Source organism: Microcebus murinus, chromosome 14 (assembly GCF_040939455.1).
Source record: "Microcebus murinus isolate Inina chromosome 14, M.murinus_Inina_mat1.0, whole genome shotgun sequence".
NCBI lineage: Eukaryota > Metazoa > Chordata > Mammalia > Primates > Cheirogaleidae > Microcebus > Microcebus murinus.
In genome coordinates, this window is record NC_134117.1 from 53,118,249 (window position 1) to 53,136,592 (window position 18,344).

Here is an 18,344-nt window from a genome sequence, read left to right on the forward strand (position 1 = left end):
TTTTAAAGCTGAGTGTGACACTTGGGAATCATTGGGGGCCCCAAAGACAATGGGCGTCTACACCTGCTCACCAGCTCTTTTCCTCAGCCCTCCACTGGATGCACGGGTGGAAATCTGGGGCAGGACAGGAGACCCAAGAGAGCACCCCTGGGGCCCTGCCCAAGCCTGAGAGCACAGATTTAAAAAGCAATTTAATAGCATGGAGGACACCAAATATCTGTACACTGAACATACAAAGTATTGCTGAGAAAAATTTAAAAATACCTGAGTAAAAGTAGACCATGTCTATGAATCAGAAGCCTCAATATTGTGTTAAGGTGTCAATTCTCCCCAGTGATCTATAAATTCAGTGTGAGTCCAATCAAAATTCCAGGAGAGAATCCGAACACAGATCCACACAGACACAGTGGTAATGGTTAATTCTTATGTGTCAACTTGATGGAGTTAAAGGATGCCCAGGTAGCTGGTGAAACACATTTCCAGGGTCTGTGAGGAATTAGCATTTCAATCCATAGACTGAGTAAGCAAGATCACCCTCCCCAATGTGGACAGGTGTCATCCAATCCACTGAGAGCCCAAATAGAGCAAAAAGGCAGGGGAAGGACAAATTCTCTCTGTCTGCTTGAGCTAGGAGGACATTCGTCTTCCTCCCTTGGATACCAGTGGCTCCCCTAGTTCTTAGCCCTCTGGATTTGGACTGGAAACCTACGTTTTCCTGGGTCTCATTTTGGCAGTTTCTTTATAAGTTAAATGTTATAAGTTAATGTTATAATTTTATAGCTTAGACATAAACTTTCCATACAACCCAGCAGTGCCTCCCCTATGTATTCAACAAGGAAAATAAAAACATTTGTCCCCCAAATCGCCTTATGCAGAAGTTCATCGCTACTTTATTCAAAAAAGCTCCAACTGGAAACAATTCAATTGTGTATCAAACAGCGAAAGGATAAATCAACTATGGCAGAGCCATACAGTGGAATACTACTAAGCCATGAAAAGGAACAGACTACACATACATTCATGCGTGAATCAACTTGGGTAGATCTAAAAAGCACTGTGCTAAGTGAAAGAAGCCAGGCCCAAAAAGTGACATACTGGGTAGTTCCATTTATATGCTATTATGGAAAAGGTATAACCATGAGAACAGAAAGAAAATCACCTGATCAAATTAAAAAAGCTTCTGCACAGCCAAGGAAACTATGAGAACAAACAGACAACCTACAGAATGGGAGAAAATATTTGCATGTTACACATTCAATAAAGGGCTGATAACTAGAATCTATAGAGAATTCAGGAAAATCAGCAAGAAAAAAATCAACCATGTCAAAAAGTAGGCAAAGGACATGAACAGAAACTTTTCAAAAGAAGATAGATAAAGGTCATTCTCACTGGAGATAAGTGATATCTCATTGATTTGCATTTCCCTGATGATTAGGGATGTTGAGCATTTTTTTTCATGTGTTTGTTGGCCATTAGTCCATCTGCAGAAGTAACAAATATAGCGGAGTAATAACTCGTGTTGAAAGGATAGTTGACATGGCAGAAAAACCAAGGCATCAAAATAGAAGAGAGAGTCCAGAAAAGCACACGGCACACGGAAAAAATGTACCCACTATGCAGTAGAGCTGAACTATTTAGACCACCCCTGTCAACCCATGGGAAAGATATACTTATGAGCTGTTTGACCTTGGACAAATTACTTAAAGTATCTTTTAAATTCTTGTCTATAAAATTATGCTAATAAGGGTATCTACCACATGGAGTTACTATGGGGTATGCAAGGTCAAGGGGATGGCCTTGCCCATCCAAACTGCCAGGGCTTGAATCTTGAATCTGTTTCTTATTACTTATATTAACATGACCTTGGACAAGTTTCTTCTCCTTCCAGCTCCTGATCCGTAAAATTATCATAACGGTAGTATGTACCTCTTAAGATTGTGTGAATTGAAGGATTTTTCTCGACCCAACTTTATAAATACGTGAATACTTCAGTTTATATATATTTGATATCTAAACAAAATCAGTTCATGCCTAATGATGAAAAATGAGAAGCATTTCCATTAAAATAATATTAAAATGCCCAGTATTATCATTATTGTTTAGAATTATTCTCTGGAAGTATTAGCTAATGTAGTCAGATAAGAAAAAAATGAAAGATATAAATATTTGAAAGGGGATGTGTTCTGATTGAGACTTATAAAAGAGATTTGATAAGGGCCAAACTTAGCCAGGCAAAGAGAGGAAAGACTTGATCTGTGTGGCTCTGGGGACCAAGATAAGGTCTGAGTAGCCAGAAAAATATAGAGCCCAAGATCCCTGTTCCCGCAGTTGTTCAACCCGAAGCTTGACAACTTCTTGTAGATGCTAAAATTGGGGTTTCCCACGGGCTGTTTGACCTTGGGACAACCTTCCCTCTGCTGAAAATAGGTCTCCAACCCATTCTTACCTATGTAAGTAGAGTAAGGAGAGCCCCATTGTTGAGCCAGCAATCTGGACAGGTAGAAGCTGACCCCCACATGTGTCCTTAAGCCAAGATTCCCAGGGGTGGCTCTCTCATCTCCAAATTGCCGTCTATTCTGATCAGCATTTCCCAAGGTGTGGTCAGTGTGCTCTGGTGGTGGATAGATGGTACATGGAGGAACGTTTCAGATTTTGATACATCTGTATGTGAGACTTTTATAAATCACACATCAAACCACGATGTCATGAATATTATTGCTTAGGACAAAATTATATTTAAGTTAAAAAAAGACACATTTAAAGAAACATTAAGGAATAGTTCAGGTGGTAATAGTGATAACAAAATTCCTGATGGGGCTGTGGGAATGGTTCAAGATTTGAAACCAAGGGCTCTTGTGAGTGGCTGGAGCACTCTGGAGTCTGGTGAGTCTGGAACCTCCACTTACTAGCCACCAGGCCTTCGCCATTCTGGATTCTTTTCATCACACGTGACATAAGAATCAATGACTTTTGTAAAGCCATTCTCATAGTAGCACTATTCACGGTAGCCAAGAAGTGGAAACAAGCCTTCCATGGATGAATGGATAAACGAAACGTGGTCTATACATTCCATGGACCGTTACTCAGCCTGAAAAAGGAAGTTCGTTCTGACACATGCTGCAAAATGGATGAACCTGGAGGAGATCACGCTAAGTGAAAATAAGCCAGTCACAAAAGGACAAAGATTGTATGATTCCACTTATGTGAGGTGCCTGGAGTCAAATCCATAGAGATAGAAAGTAAAGTGGCTGCCAGCGACTGGGGAGGAGGGAACAGAAAGTTATTGTTCAACAGGTGCAGAGTTTCAGTTTTGCAAGATGAAAGGAATTCTGTGTACAGATGGCAGCGTTGGCGACAAAATGACGTCAACCCACTTAATGCCACTGAACTGTTACTTGACAATGGTTAAGGTGGTAAATTTTACGTTAAAAAATATTCATAAAAATCACCTCTTGGAGGAAGAAGGAATTCTATTGTCTCACATGTGGGGAGTGCTGGGGGAGGGTCCGGAGCACCCGGTGTGACTGAATCCAGGGCTTCATCCCCATGGAGCAGTGATGATCAAGATGCATCCTTTGAAATCCCAGCGTTTCTCCACCAGCACAAAATATTCCCAAGGACAGACTGTGCTTGGCCCAGCTTGTGTCACATGCTTATCCGGCCCAAACCAGTCCTGTGCCAAGGGAGGTGCCAGGTTTCATGCTCCTGGGCAGCCCCAAGCAATGGCCACCATAGTGGCTAAGGAGACTGGATCCCAGCAAGAACCTGGAGCCATGGGGAGAAGATGGGAGGGAAAATCTGTCTTCATGCTTCCGGGAGAAGGGCAGGGGAAAGGGAGCAGAGAACTTCCAGGGCCTGGAGCCAGAGAAAACTCAGGAGTGTCCAGGAAGCGCGGGTGGCATTCTGACACCCAGGAGAGGACATCCTGATGCCCAGGAGGACTGGGGCACCTGAGACAGCAGAGCCTGGAGACTCTGCTGGGTGTTGGCTGCCACTGGGGAGACATCCTCAAGGGAAGAGCGACCAAAGGCTTTCAGAACAGGTGGTTTAATATTGAATGTGAAGCTGTTTGCCAGGTTTACAGCAATCCCCGCCAGTCATCCGCTGGTCTCCGCTGAAGCCTGCTGCACCAGTTAGTGTGAACGGGGCCTTCTGGAAACCCCGGGAACTGAATCCGCCGGAAGGGAGGTGAGGTGGGGCAGTGCTGCAAGTGCAGAGTGGAGCCACAGGCCACGGAACGAAGGCCACTTAGCCCATGAGCTAAGGCAGCAAAATAGGAGCTCAGGGCCACAGGGGGCCATGACATTGTAAATCTTCAATGCCTGCTCCCCACCCCAACTTTCCAGGGAATTTTCAGAGATCTCAAGGAAAACACTAGACTTTCCAGAGGGTTGAGTCATCGTCTCCAGATCCCAAAGGACAGAGACACCCCGGCTGCCATCTGGGTCACATTTATATAAAGCCCCTTTCCTCCTATATTTTGCCAACTGCCATGTTGCTAACCCTCATGCTTTTCAGAGCTGTGACCACAGCTTTTGGCGAAGGCAGCCGTTTATAAGGCAGTAGGGAGCAGTGGGTAAGGGCAGGGATTCCAGAGCCAGACGTCTTGGGTTTGGATCCCAGCCGTGCCGCTCAGTAACTGTGTGACTTTGGACAAGTTGTTTCACCTGAGTGTCAATTGATTCATCTGCAATATTCTACTGCAGGCGTCCTCAAACTACGGCCCGCGGGCCACATGCGGGTGTTTTTGCCCATTTCTTTTTTTACTTCAAAATAAGATATTTGCAGTGTGCCTAGGAATTTGTTCATAGTTTTTTTTAAGCTATAGTCCGGCCCTCCAACGGTCTAAGGGACAGTGAACTGGCCCCCTGTTTAAAAAGTTTGAGGCCCCCTGTTCTACTGCTTTGGGGAAAAATCAAATATAGTACTACATATAAAGTGTGCAGAGCAATCCGCATGGTGCTCGCCCTCAGCTTTTACCTAAGGGGCCATTTCAGTGGCCAGCACGGGGGAGGAACTCCATAATCAGGAACAGTGACCATTCTGACACCTGTGTGTCTTGGCTCCTGGAGGGGCAGAGCCCCTTTCTCAGGCCACCCCAACTGCCACCTGCCCCCCATTTCTCTAGACCATAAAAGCAGCAGGTAAGCCCCAAGTGGGCGGTAGCACTTGGGCTTTCTCCACGGGGGTGTGACGGTTCAGTGCAATCCTCTCTTCCGGAGTAAATGACCCCACACACAGACCTATTGCTGCTGGGAGAGCGGAACTGTCCTCTCAAAGGGAAGACAAGATTTTATTTAGCAGACTGTTTGCAACGGGAAATCAGGTGTTGCTGTGGAGGTGGGGCTGCGCTTGAACTTGGGGCTGTGCTTGAGTGAGGCAGGCAAAGTTTTAGGGGCTCTTCAGCTCTTTGTCATTGGCTTAGACGTCTTCTTCTCCGTGTCCTGACTGGACTGAATCCGGAGAACTTGTGCCTTCCCAATGTACTCTGGGGGAAGGGGAGAGACAGCAGGCAGGGGAGGATGAGGAAGGGCTGGGCCAGGCCCCTAACCGGGAAGGCAGATCCCTTCTCCCAGAAAGGCCCGGGAGGAGGTGAGAGCGCCTGGGGAGCCCAAGTCGAGGCCAGTGTCTGCTCTCGGCTCTGCTGGTGGCCCGGGCTGAGCAGATTCCCTTCTCTGAGCCTCACCCCCCACCCCAACTCTTCCTTCAACATCCAGGTAACAGGTATCAGTGAAGTGTCTGCTCTATGCCAGACACTGCCAGGCACTCGGGACCCTCCACAGTCTAATGGGGGAGAATAAGGTACGTGGAGGATGTATTTCCTCTTCTCTCCCCTCCGGCCTGCTGCCCCCTCACCCAGCTCCGGTCTAAGGCACCAGGATTACTGCGTGGCCTCTCCCTGGTGTCCCCCCACCCCATCTTCTGTGTGCAGCCCGTGCTCCACACAGCAGCCAGGGCGCCGCCCTGCCTGCGACCCTTCCGCGCACCCATGCTCTCTGCGAGAGCCGCACACCTGGCCTTTCCCACAGGCCAGCGCCGTCCACCCACCTCATCACATGTCTCACCACTGTCCCCACCCAGAAGGCCCTGGCCACCCTGGCCCGCTTGCCCTTCCTCCACCACTCCACGCAAGGGGAGCGCTGCTTGTGGGCTCCTCCTAGACCTGCAAGGAGCCCTCTCCCCACCTGCCACTCCGCCCTGCCTTGTTTGCTTTGCAGCACCCATGCTCTCGGGTGCTTTTATCTGTTGTCTGCTCTCCTCACTGGGATGTAAGCTCCCTGACTGCAGGAACTTGTCTGAATTCTTCCCCAATGACCCCCAGAGCCCAGCAAATTGTAAGTGCTCAATAAATATTTGTTGAACAAATAAATGAAGGAATGAATGAATGAGGGGAATGAGCAGCTTCCTTGGGCAGGGACCCAACTCCAAGTTGCCTCAATACCCTGAGAAATGCAGCCAGAGTGGGCCTCGGTGGGCCCTGAGAACCACCCCCGGGTGGAATCCTACCTGGCTTTTCGCTTTTTGCTAGAGGCAATGTTCTCGTCTTCTTTGGGAATTGACTACAACCAAATACAAAGGAGAGGCAGGGAAGGTCATTCTGGAAAGCTACCCCTGCAGATGGCAGGGTGGGCAGGGAGGTGAGGAAGTGGTGCAGGTGGGGCCAGCCGCCTGCTCCGGGGAGAGACAAGAGTCGCCCCTCCCGGAGAGCCAGAAAGGGTCTGTCCATGGATGGCACCCAGGTGGCCTTCCTGCGTCATCACCCCAGGCAGGACCCAGACAACAGTGGCTCCACTGCTGGCTGCAGCCACTGGGAACCAAGGCCTTCCTGTCCCTGGAGCCGTAAGGGGACGGCCACTGCACCAGCCCTCCGCCAGCCCCTCACTTGGGAAGGTCATTCCGTTGTTCCTGAGCCTGTTTTCTCTGCTGTAAAATGGCGTGGGTTGTGTGGACTGGAAATATGTACGCTACGCAGCATTGTCAGGTAGACATACGGTATTGCTGATTACCTTGCCGACATTCAGGCTCCACCCGGGGCACCTAGCACTGGTGTAAAGGTGCTTTAGGCTGCTTGTGTCTTCCCACAGACCAAGGGCTTTGGGAGGGCTAGATGCGCTCACGTGGCCCTGCCTGGTTATATCTGACGTCAGCAACCCCCTGGGGCAGCCCCACAGCCAGCCGGTGAGGGGCTGGTCTGGCTGCTTCAGGCAGCACCGGCAGAACTGGAAGGGGGGCTGGGGGAGGGGCTGGGCCTCTTCCTCCAGGACTGGCCCAGTGAGCCCAGCCTCTGGCCAGCGCCAGGCTCCCTTCTCCGGCCCCATCGGCCCCACCTGGGAGGACAGGTGGCTGAAGGCGAGGGGTGCGGAGCCTACCTGTAGCGCAGCAGCTGCTGGTTTTCCTGTGGAGAGTCTTGAACTTCTTCGAGCTGGTTTAGGAGTCTTTCCACAGGAATGGAGGTCAGAGGCTGGGGCAAGAATTGAGCCACGGCCGTCTGCAGAAGTCCCAGGACAAGGTCTTTCTCTGCAAGCACATCCCGGGGAGGGCAGAGTCCTCAGCCCCCAGCCCCCTGCCTGTCCTGGCTGCCATAGCCCCTCCAGCTCTTGCCTGACCCCGGTCAAGGGCAGCTTTCTCTCGCCATCCCATACTCTGCCCACGGGTCCCTGCAGGGGAGGTGGGGCCCTACTTCTCTCCTGGCCCCCCCCGTGCTTGCAGAGCGCCTGGCCCTCCCACGTCCTCCTCCCGCCACGCATCATGTGTGTGCCTTGGTCTTGGCCCCACCTGGCCGTCCTGCCTGTCACACCCCCGGCCCCCTCTGGGAAGTCTACTAGGGATCGCATTTCTCCTCCTCCTCCTCCTCTACTCTCCCATCCAGGAAGTCTTCTCCAATTAGCTTCCTGGTTCTCATCACTCCTCAACCCCCTGCTTGGGTGGGCCCTCCACCCACGGTGCCAGCGTGCACCTGCATGTGTATTCATGTGCTCATGTGTGCACACGTGTGCGTTCTCATGTACTTGCACCTGTGTGTGTGTGTTTCCCAGTAGTGTGTGAGGGGCCGTGTCTGCTGAGCAGTCTTTGGACTTCTCCCTCCCAGGTGACTAGACCTGGGTTCAGCATGAAGGAGGGGTCCCCTGCAAGGAGCAGGGCCACAGAAATTCTGCTAAGGAAAGGGGGAGGAGGAAGCAGTGACACTGTCTGGCCGGGAAGGGTTGGTTCGGGGCTCCAAAACAGAGGAGAGACCCCGGTGGCAGGCCCTGGGTGGGAACTGAGTGACACCTGAGTCCTGCAGAACCAGAGAGCAAGGGCAGGACTTTGGCAGCCTCCATGCAGAGAGGGGGTCCTGGGGCTGTGTCCTCACCCTTGGGGGAAGCGTAGAGCAGCCAGAACTGGATGGCTCCCAATGAGTCTGTCTGCAAGATCTGACAGAGAAGCTCCAGGATCTGTGGGCAGGAGGACGGCATGTTCCAGCCAGCAGCACAAGCAAACATGGGTTCAGAGGGCACCAGGGGCCCCTCCCCGCAAAGCAGGTTCCCAGAGCCACAAGCTTGGCTAAACCTGTTCCTATGACAGTCCCTGCCTCCCCTCTGCCTTGCACTTTGTCTCACAACAGTCCTGGAGGAATATTCTTAACCTCCCTGATGAACAAGTGAAGATTCAAGGCCTTGAGAGAGGAGGACACCCCGCAGGGAGTTTGTGGCAGAATGAAGCCTTGGATAGCAGATAGGTTGACCCCTTATCCCCAGTGCCTGCTTGGGCTGGCTGGACCCCAGGGCCCGTCCCCGGGAAGGCAAAGTCAGGGTTGGACATCAGCTCCTTGGAGACCCACCGAGTCCCACATGCCCTGGTCGTTGGTGGAGTTTCGGGAAGCCCACAGGAATCCCCACCCTGAAGCTCCCAGAGTCTGGAGACATTAGCAAGGAGGTGGGGAAGTCCCAGGGGGGCGCCTGAGGGTGAGTGCTGGCTGGTCCTGCCAACTGCTCAGCTGGGGGCTTCTTCCTGGAGAGCAGCGGGTACACTTGGCTCCTAGCTGCCTTCTCAGCCTGCGACATCTCTGGCACTTCAGGGCTCAATTTTCCCTGCATTCTCCATTCAAGTAGCATCAGGAAAAGATCCACCTCTGACTCAGTTGGGTAATGGGGGGTCCCTAGGCCACCAAGTTTATGGCGGCGGCGGCGGCTGGCTGGAGCTGGGGCTCCAGGTGGGAGGTGGAGCCCCTGGAGTCCTAGGAAAGTGGGGTCCCCTCAGCACTTGGCGGTCAGTCTTCCCAGGACCTGGAGGGGCCTGTCAGTCCCCAGCAGGTCTGTCTTGTCCTTGGCACAATGGAAACTGGGCTGGGCCTCTCCCCAGGACTGTGCCTGCTTGGGGCCCCACCCTGACCCCCAGGCACCCACCCCACTGCAGAGACCCACCCTGATCTGCCCCTAGACCCTTCACCGTTCTCCGCATCCAACTTACCTGCCCTGCGCCCCCTCCCCACAGGACCCGAGAACCTACTTCCAGGCAAGGTGAGGCCGCCCTATGGTGGAGAAAGCACCTTAGTCCTGGCTCTGCTGCTGCTTCTCTAGGGAACCTGGGCCATGGCATCACCTGGCAGGGCCTCAGCCTCCCCATCTGTGGCAGGGCGTGCCGGCCCTGTCTGCTCTATCCACTTTGCCGCACTGTTGCGAGGCTCCAAAGGGACTGCACGTCTGAAAGTGCTGGTCACGAGGAAGGTGGCGGGATGCTGGCTCTACGCGTGACCTTTAGTGTGCGTTTTAACAGGGACCTCCAACGCCTTAACCCGCTGGAGCGAGGCATGGACTCATCTCAGGCCTCGATGGGGACACTCGAACATGGAAGAGGTGGGCTCCGTGCTCACGGAAGCGCAGGCGGGCCCCTCTCAGAGTGGGAGACCAGGCTGGGACTCGCCTTGTGGGCGGTGGGGCGCAGCCTGCCGGGTGTGATTCGAGAGCACACGGGGCAGGCCCTCCTTCTCCGTGCTCCGCAACCCACCACTGCAGCCCCCTTCCTTCCCTCATCAAAAGCTGCTGGGAAGTCCGCTGGTGTGGACCTTCCATGGCACTGTGTTCCTGCTCCCAATTTGGGACGATTGAGAGAGGCTCACCCGGAAACCTAAAGGCAGCAGGACGTTTGAGCCCAGGCTGGATTTCCTGTCTTACGTGTTCGGTGCCACCGTCCCCAGGAGAGCCCATCCCTAAAGCAGCCTGCGAGCGCCCAGGCTGGAAGAGCTGGGAGCCTGGGAGCAGAAACTGCCAGTGTCCACTCGCAGGCCGGGGCCTCACCAGCAGCTCCTGATCCTGCAGGATGGTCTGGGCTCCTCCGTCCCTGTTGGCACGCTGGCTCTGGCGGGCCCTGCGGCGGCTGCCAGCTCTAGTGGAAGAAGGGATGAGCCTACCGGTCTCGGCTGAGTACTTGGCCCCCTGCTCCCGCAGAGTCTCCTCCTTCTGCTGGACAAGAGTGGCCAGAGTCCCCAGGCAGCCAGTGACAGGGGAAGGAGAAGGCAGAGGGCAAGAGAGTCCGGGTCACAGGGGAGGGAGAAGGCAGAGGGCAAGAGACAAGGAGTCCAGGTCACACCTCCAGGGCACCCCCCAATCAAGCCTCACAGCATTGCCAGGGACCCAGGATCTCAGCCAGGCCACACACACCCCATCCTGGACCTCTCCTTGGGCCCCCCGGTGCTTTCACTGTCAGCTGTTCTGCTTAAACTAGCAAGAACTCTTCCTCCCAGAACTCAGCAATGGAGGGCTGAGTGCTGGGTACCCCCTGGCAGTCACCATCCTTCCTCCCAGGCAGGTCTCCTTGCTGCCCATTCCCCAGCTAGGCAGAGGGCAGCGAGTAGAGCTATCTTGATTCCTAGCTCACTACCCCAGACCCACCCCTGCAGCTTGCCATCCTTTCTCTGTCCTGGGAAGCCAGGCTTCTGGGCACAAAACCTGAGGCCTCCTGCTCTTACAGTTCCAGTAAAGACTGGCAGTATTCTTCTTCCGTTTTAAAGATAAGAAAACTGATGCCTAAATAGCTTGGCTGAGTTGCCCCAAGTGCCAGCGTGAGTGAGCTTCGAGCAGGAGTGAGGAGCCAGGCCTCTGCCTCCCCACTGTGGGTGCCCTAGACACGTGGCAGGACCAGACTCAGCTGCAAACGGCCAGGCTGTCCTCAGGACAATTCCAGCCACCTCTGAGCTGCCTCTCAGTTGTCTCGACTGCGTTGTCACCAAACGGCACCCATGGGATCACCCCACCCTGTCTGAAAACCTTCATTGATTTTCCATTCGAATTTGGAAACTCACAGCAGGCTCCTGCGCTCGCCAGCTGCTGAGCTGCTGCGCTGGTGCCACTGCCTGGAATGCCCCCTTACCCCAGTCCACACGTGAGCAGCCCACTTAGATATGGGGGATCCCCGAATGCCATGTCTCCTGCAAACCCTGCTTGGACGTCTCCACCCAAGTGTGCTCTTGCCTCATGTGACCCTCCTCCCTGGGGTCTGTATTTGCTGGTCCCCTCCCCCCCACTGTTAGGTTGAACCCACTTGGGAGGGATGTGGGTACAGAGGGGTGGATCCATCTCTTCTCTTCCCAGACCAGCTCCCAGGGTCTGGACCCACCTCTTTGTTCTTCCGCTGCTCATTCTCCTTGGTGAAGAAGGCCACCTGGGAAGCCAGCTCCTTCAGCTCCTTCTTCCAGGTGTCTGGGAGGAGGGGACAAGATCCTGCCCACTGATATCTGGGGCCCACCCCCGCCCTGTGCCACTGGGAGTGGGTGGAAGAGTCAGCGTCCCTTCCTGTCCCATCTTAAGGGAAAGGGTCAGAAGTCACACCATAGGTGAGGGCTGCCTCCTTTCTAGAGGGGACGAATGCCACACAGCCTGTGGCATTGCCAGGAGATGCTGGAGAACATTTGGCTGCCTGTGCCAGGATGCATGTGGTTTAATTTAGCTTTGCCTCTTTGGGTCCCTGAAGCCAGGCCTGAGGTTCAGAGGACATGGCTGGGCCCATTATTAAGATGTCGAAGTGCTCCCCGGAGAGCTTAGCAAGAGTGCCAAACCTCTCTGCCCTGCACCTCACTGGCCCCTTCCCCAGGGTGGCCCCTGCCCCCAGCAGCCTGACTTTCCCGCACCCCAGTAACGGAAGGGGTAAGACTTGGCGGAGCAGAGGTCCTTGGATCACTTCTCCAGCTCCGCGGCTGAGTGTTCTGACTGGCTGGTGCCTGAGCACACGCTGCTAAGTATCTCAAATGGCACTCCTGCCCATAGCTGCCAGTCATGCGACTGCAGCCCCAGAATCTGCTTGTCCTCTGCTTGTTCTTATTCCTCAAGCCCCTCAAATGCAAGCAGGGTGTGTTTCTGAGGGCCAGGACCTGGGGGTGGGGGTCATGTAGAGATGAGGCTGCCCGAGGAAAGAGGGAGGAAGGGAGGCTCCTCCCACGGACTCCGCCCACTCCAAAGCAATGGCCCTTTGTTTCTCAGGCACCCGCCCAAGGGGGCAGCGGTGGGGAGAGGTGTGAGCCCCAGGGTAGAGAGGGCGTGGCCCTAGTACCCACCAGAGGCAAGCTGGGGGTTCCGGTTGGACTGTGGGTCTCCGAGGGGGGCAGAGATGGTGGGCATCACACAGCTGGCTAACAGTGTCGACTGAGGCAAGGGACCCAGAGAGAACTCGTCCTTGACAATACAGATAGGCTTCCCAGTGGTATCTGCGAAGGGTTAGAAGATGTGGGAAGAGAGGCCTGGCTGGCCCCTAAGCGTGCCAGGAGGCCAGAAAGAGGCTGGTGGGCAGGGACGGCTCCACGTCTGATAACCACGAGCACAGAGATTGTCAGAGCTGTGAGGGCACCTGTGACCACCTAGACCAGTAACCACCTTACTTACCCGGGTGCTTAGAATGGACGGGGAAAGGGACCTGCTCAGGGTCACACAGCGAGTTGGGCAGAGACGGGACAAGAATCCAGGCTGCCTGGGCCCCCGGTGCTAAGCACCTTTTGATTTCCCATGGCAGAGCAGCACTTTGCAGGTGTGAGGACACAGGGCTAGGCAGCTTAAAGATGAGAATGTTAAGTCACTGCCAGTGATGGGAGAGGCCTGGGCACAAGTGACAGGGACACAGACTGAACCAGACCGTCTGGAGAAAACGCTGGTTCTGTCGGCCTGTGCAAGGCTGTGTGTGGGGCAGCCTGGTGGGGGGAGGGCAGATGGCATGTGAGGACCCTCTGGCCTGACCCTGGGAGATTGCTACATCATTGTTGACCGTTAGGCCCCGAGGACCAGCCCTGTTAGGACACAATTGCTCCATCCTCCCTGAAACACTGGTGCCAGGACCCCTCAGTCCCTGGGTTTCTCCTCACTCACCACCTCTCATCTCCTCTGCAATCTCTTCTCTTCTTCTCAACCTCTTAACCCTGGGGGTCCCAGGGCACCGTCCCCAGATTCTTTCTCCTGTCCTTGCTGTTCCCCCAGCAGAGCCAGGGCACTCTTGCCCCTGGGCCTTTGCATCTGCTGATCTGTGGTTCTGAGACAGACTTCCCCCTGCTCCACACGGTTCCCACACTCTCTTCCTGCAGTTCTTTGCCCAGATATCATGTTATTGGCCAGGTCTCCCACGACCACCTTTTAAACACAGCAGTCTTCCCTCTGCAGCCTGGGCACGTGGCACCTTCCCCACCCCCATCCCTCCCTGCTGGAGGTCAGCTCCAGGGGGCGGGGCGGCCACTGTGTCTGTCTTGCTCGCCGTCATACTCCCAGGGCCTAAAAAGTGCCTGACTAATAGTTCACACTCACTGAATATTTGACACTGATACGGTTGGTTGAGTGGATGGAATGGCCTCAGTTAGAGGACAGAGCACAGGTCCGGGCAGAACATTCATCCCCTTCTCTGGTTGGTAAACTGGGAGAGCCCAGTGGTGAGCGGATCCTGTAAGGCTGTGGTCCCCAACCCACAGGCCCATGGCGTTTTAGGGACCAGGCCACAGAGCTCCACCAATCTGCCCACCCCGACACCTCCCCCCACCACCCACACTACATCCGTGGAAAAATTGTCTTCCATGAAACTCAGGAAATGGGGGGCCGTGATAGGCCAACAAGAGCAAAGCTCCCCCTCCACACACACTCCCACGCCCCACCCCGTCCAGAGGAAAATTGTCTTCCATGAAACCTTTTGGCACTTCCTGGTGCCAAAAAGGTTGGGGACCTTGGTCCTGCGCTTCTCTCCCACCCCAAAGCCGAGTCCTGGGCGTGGGCACTCGGCAGCTCCGGGACCCCGGCCAGGCCCCGTGTTCTCCGAGCCCCAGCTCGGAAACAGGGGCTGAAGCCAAGGCTTCCTCCCCAGCTCTCCAGGCCCATTAGTGGTACCCCCAGCCGCCCCCCAGCCAGCCCCGGCTGACCGGCCCCTACCTGGGATGTGGGTCACACGCTGGGGGTGGGGGTGGTGCCTGGAGAAGAAGGAGTGGTGGCTGAGGCGGCCAAAGCGGTAGGCGCCGGGGGTCTGGTCATTGGGGGTCCGCAGCGCCTCTGGGGCCAGCTCTAAATCCATGACGCCTGGGGTCACCTGGTCCTTCTGTGGCCCATCCTCCTCGTGGCTCCGTGGCCTCTGCCCGGACTTCTTCTCAAGTTTCGGCTCTGCCTTTGGACTGAAGGAGAGGGTTTAAGGAGACACTGAGGCAGCGACCCCCGGCAGTGGTGCCCACCGGAGTCAGAGCCCAGTGCTTATAACGGAGTCCATTCCTGAGGCACCCTGAACCCGGCTTCCTGGATTTCAGCACCACCACCGCCTGACCCCCAAAGCTGGGCCTCCCCAGGGTCCTCTCACAGCTGGGGCAATCCAGTCCCCCTGTCTTCCTAAGATGCCTTAGCTGGGAGCTGGGATTCATTTGCAGGAACTCAGATGACTGTCCCAGGACCCCAGTATTCTCCCAGAGACCATATCTAAAACAAGAAAGAGAAGCCACAGACCCACCTCCTCATCCAAACACCTGGGATGGAGCAAAGGGGCCTTATATGCACCTCCTAGGGCCAGGGGGCTGACCCCAGCAGGGGCCTCTCCCGAAGCCAAACTGCTGACAGCCCAGGAGAAGACAGCTATGGGCTGTCACCCTCCCACCACGCCCTCAGGCACAGTCTTGGCCCAGACTCCTTGTCCAGGGGCCAAGGCTGGAGCATCGGCCAGACCAGGCCAGCACCCCCTTTCCCATGGGGTCCCTCCCTGGAGATGCAGAGCTAATGGGGCAGCGAATGGGGCAGCTGGCAGGGCTGTGACGCTGCAGGGAAGCTTCATCCTCCTGCTCTGCTCCGCTGGAGACAGGTTCTCAGGTTCCCCGTGCTCCCCCTGCACCCTTCCCTCCTGAGGAGTGTGCCTCTGCCTAGAAGAGGTTGAGGCCACTCCCCACCTTCGGGGACCTGCTAGGACCACCTGCCTTTTTGCTTTCTGCACTCCCTTCTCCCACTGGCCCTGGCTGGAGGGAGTCCCTTTGGAGGAGTACCGATGACGACGGCGGCGGCACACTCCGGAAATGCTAAGCAAGGCATGCTGCCCCGGGACCCTGTGAGGACTTAGCTCACCCAGCCCCTGAGTCTGTTCCATTCTCAGTTCACCTGTAAGAGATCTGGGACTTAAAGAAATAAAGTAAACCTTCTCTGAAGGTTGCAGCTAGCTGGCCTCCTCTACCTGCCACTAACAAAGGAAGACACCTCCTGAAAACCCCCGGAATTCCTGTGCTCAGTGCTCCTGACCCCTGCTTGCACCTGCTCCCTACCCAGGAGGGGCCCCATCTGTAACCTGGGCTAACTTGGGCCTGAGGACCCACTGGAGGCCTGGCCGACTGGCAGTGGAGGGGCAGGAAGAACTGCCTCTCTTGAACCACCAGTCTGTTGAGTTCCCCCAAGGCCACCTCTGTCCTCCACCCTGCCCCTCACTCCCTTGGTCAGCAGGGTGGACACTGGGGCCTTACCTCATTGGTGGGTGTTCAGCCAATTGCACATCCGTAGCCATTGTATGGTTTCTAACAGGACAAAGACCAGTGCACTGACTACCAGTGTTGAAGATGGATAACAGGAACTCTCATAGAACGGCGGTGGGGGTATAAACAGGAACAGACACTTTAGGGGGAAAAAATTGGCAATATTTTGTAAAATTGAACATTTGCGTGCTGTATCACCCAGCAATTTCCCTCCCAGACGTAAAGGAAATTCCTGCAGATGTGCAGCAGGAGCTACTTATAAGAATATTCATTCCAACATTGTTCAAAATACCCAAAACCTGGTGACAACCCAAATGTCCCGTGGCAGAACAGATAAATAAGCCATGGTACATTCAGACACCGGAACATTTTATTGCTATGAAAATAAGTGAGCCACAGCTACACACAACAACATGCATGAATCTTCTAATGCTAAGTCAAGGAAAGCGGGTTCCGGGAGACCACATAACATGAGGTCATTTCTAAAAATAAAAATGCAAACGCAAGCACAATTATCACAAACGTGATAAAAACAACAACAGCAAAAACCAAGGAAATGCTAACCACAAAGTTCAGAGAGTGGTTGTTTCGGGGAGGGGCGGGCGGGGAGGGGAGTTGGGTGGGAGATGTGTTAGTGGTGATATTTTAGTTCCTGGGTTGGGCGGTGCATTTACTGGTATTCTTTATATTATTAAATAAACGAATTAGATGAAATGGGTGCAAGACGATAGGCGTCAAAACCAAGAATTGTGATTAATCTAAATGTAGGGACCTGAATATACATAGTCAAAGTGCTGGGGGTGGGTTTGGGACAGGAAATCAGTGCGTTCTGAGAATTAACCCTTGGAGTCACAGAATCCGCAAGGGACCCTGGAGGCTCGGCAGTGCCAGCATTTTTCAGGTTCCTTGTCTGAGATCAAGGGAGAGGAGAGGCTTGCTGAGATCACACAGCACAGGACCAGAGCCCAAGCATTCTGACTCGCAGGCTCTCGTTCTTTTCTCTAAAAACAATTGGCACAGCCTCCTTTTATGAAAGCTTTGCTCATCCTTGATGCTGGGGGCTGGGCCCTAGAGTTCTTAGATGCTGCGAGCATGAGAACAGGGCATCGGGAGCCCCAGATCCACCTGCCTACAAGAAAATGTACGCTTTAGAACAGAGACTTGCAAACACTTTTCACTGTGACGACGGTAAGAAATTCATTTTTACATCACGACCTAATTCACACATGTGTGTGTGTATGTTCGTGTGTGTCTGTGAAACTTACAAGAATATAAAGAATATACAGCAATAATGACACATGTCACATGGGATGCACCCTGATATTTTATCCTATTTTTGTTTTCATTCTGTAAATGTTAGACATGACCCATTACACTGGTTTAATAAGCCACCAGTGGGTCACAGCCTACAGCTGCCGTAGAGAGGTCATCAGGGACTCTAGCAGGCCAGGCCTGCCTTTTCTAGAGAGGAGCAGGTGGGGACCCCCACCTCCCCGCACAGAAGTCTGTCCTGTCCTGACCCTGCTTTCTCTTCCCGGCCCCCAGCCAGCTGGGCAGAGGGGTGTGAAGGCTCCCACCAATCCAGCCACAGAACTTCCCTTTCCATCTAGGCCCCTCTGGGCCTCTAGTGTCCATCTCCTCCCCCAAGAGGTCCCTGGACTCACCGAGGAAAGTCCTCGCTATAGTATGTGGGCAAGAAGCCCTGCTGGCCTGGCAGGGAGGAGCAAGGGGACCAATCTTGAAGGGAGTCTCATCGGTTCTGTGGGCAAGGCTGCTGCTTTGTGACTGCGTGAGCCCTGTGGTTGCTAGGTTACCTGACCCAGAACTCCAGGCCCACTCCCAAGCACCCCTGTCCCTCACCCACACTGTCTCCTCTTGCCCTTCCTGGAGGGCCAGACAGGGCCCCCCAGGACCTTTCCCACCAGGCTTCCCTGCCGCCTCCCATCCAGTGCTTTCAGTGGGGACCGAAGGGTAGAGGGAGAGTCAGGGGCTGGTTTCAGCCAGCAGCAGGGGCAGAGAGAGTCTGGCAAAGAATGTTGGTCCAGTTCGGTCCCAGCCATCAGCCCCACCCAGCCTGAAGCCATCATGCCACCAGTCTGCCTCCATGCATCCTGCTTCTGGGCATTAATTCTCAGGGGTTATGTCTTAGAGAGGAGGAGACAGCCCACGTGACCCAGAGGCTCCCTCCAGCCCCAGTCTCAGCGGGATGGCTGGGTGGGCAGGTTCTGAGTTTTCAGTTGGACAGGAGTCCGAATCAGATTCTGACACTCCATAGATGTGCCACCTGGGGCGAGTCACCCATACTGCCACAGATACACAATAGTGGTGAGAATCCTTGGTTCAGATCCCCTTTCTGCTACTCCCTAGCTGTGTGGCCCTGGACAATTCCCTGAAATCTCTGAGCCTTCAT

At 54.4% G+C, this 18,344-nt stretch overlaps 1 protein-coding gene across 5 annotated transcripts; it reads right to left on the minus strand.

Annotated features, from left to right (window-relative positions):
• Window positions 1-5,400: 5,400 nt before the first annotated feature.
• On the minus strand, window positions 5,401-17,725 carry TBATA (thymus, brain and testes associated). Of its 5 annotated transcripts, XM_076010077.1 has the most exons (12): window positions 17,599-17,725; window positions 15,926-16,073; window positions 15,392-15,569; window positions 14,527-14,608; window positions 14,373-14,410; window positions 12,530-12,679; window positions 11,596-11,678; window positions 10,278-10,442; window positions 8,354-8,435; window positions 7,371-7,518; window positions 6,508-6,560; window positions 5,403-5,488 (listed from the first exon to the last, which is right to left on the minus strand). In XM_076010077.1, exons 3-12 carry the CDS (start codon window positions 15,501-15,503, stop codon window positions 5,403-5,405), a joined length of 999 nt encoding a protein of 332 aa, XP_075866192.1. In that variant the 5' UTR covers window positions 15,504-15,569; window positions 15,926-16,073; window positions 17,599-17,725. The 5 variants fall into 5 exon arrangements, with proteins under 5 accessions (XP_075866191.1, XP_075866192.1, XP_075866190.1 ...); XM_076010076.1 differs by having other exon boundaries at window positions 5,401-5,488; window positions 10,278-10,365; window positions 14,373-14,608; XM_076010075.1 differs by having other exon boundaries at window positions 10,278-10,439; window positions 14,373-14,608.
• Window positions 17,726-18,344: the final 619 nt, after the last annotated feature.

Bases quoted from the DNA above. Each gene is read 5' to 3' on its own strand.
- TBATA (XM_012762604.3), bottom strand. From the start codon at position 15,558: ATGGAACAGACTCAGGGGCTGGGTGAGCTAAGTCCTCACAGGGTCCCG. The intron at 10,443-11,595 runs GTGGGTCCAGAC...ACTCTTGTCCAG, and splicing joins AGCAGCGGAAGAACAAAGAG to CAGAAGGAGGAGACTCTGCG. The intron at 6,561-7,370 runs GTAGGCTCCGCA...ATTTGGTTGTAG, and splicing joins CAGCAGCTGCTGCGCTACAG to TCAATTCCCAAAGAAGACGA.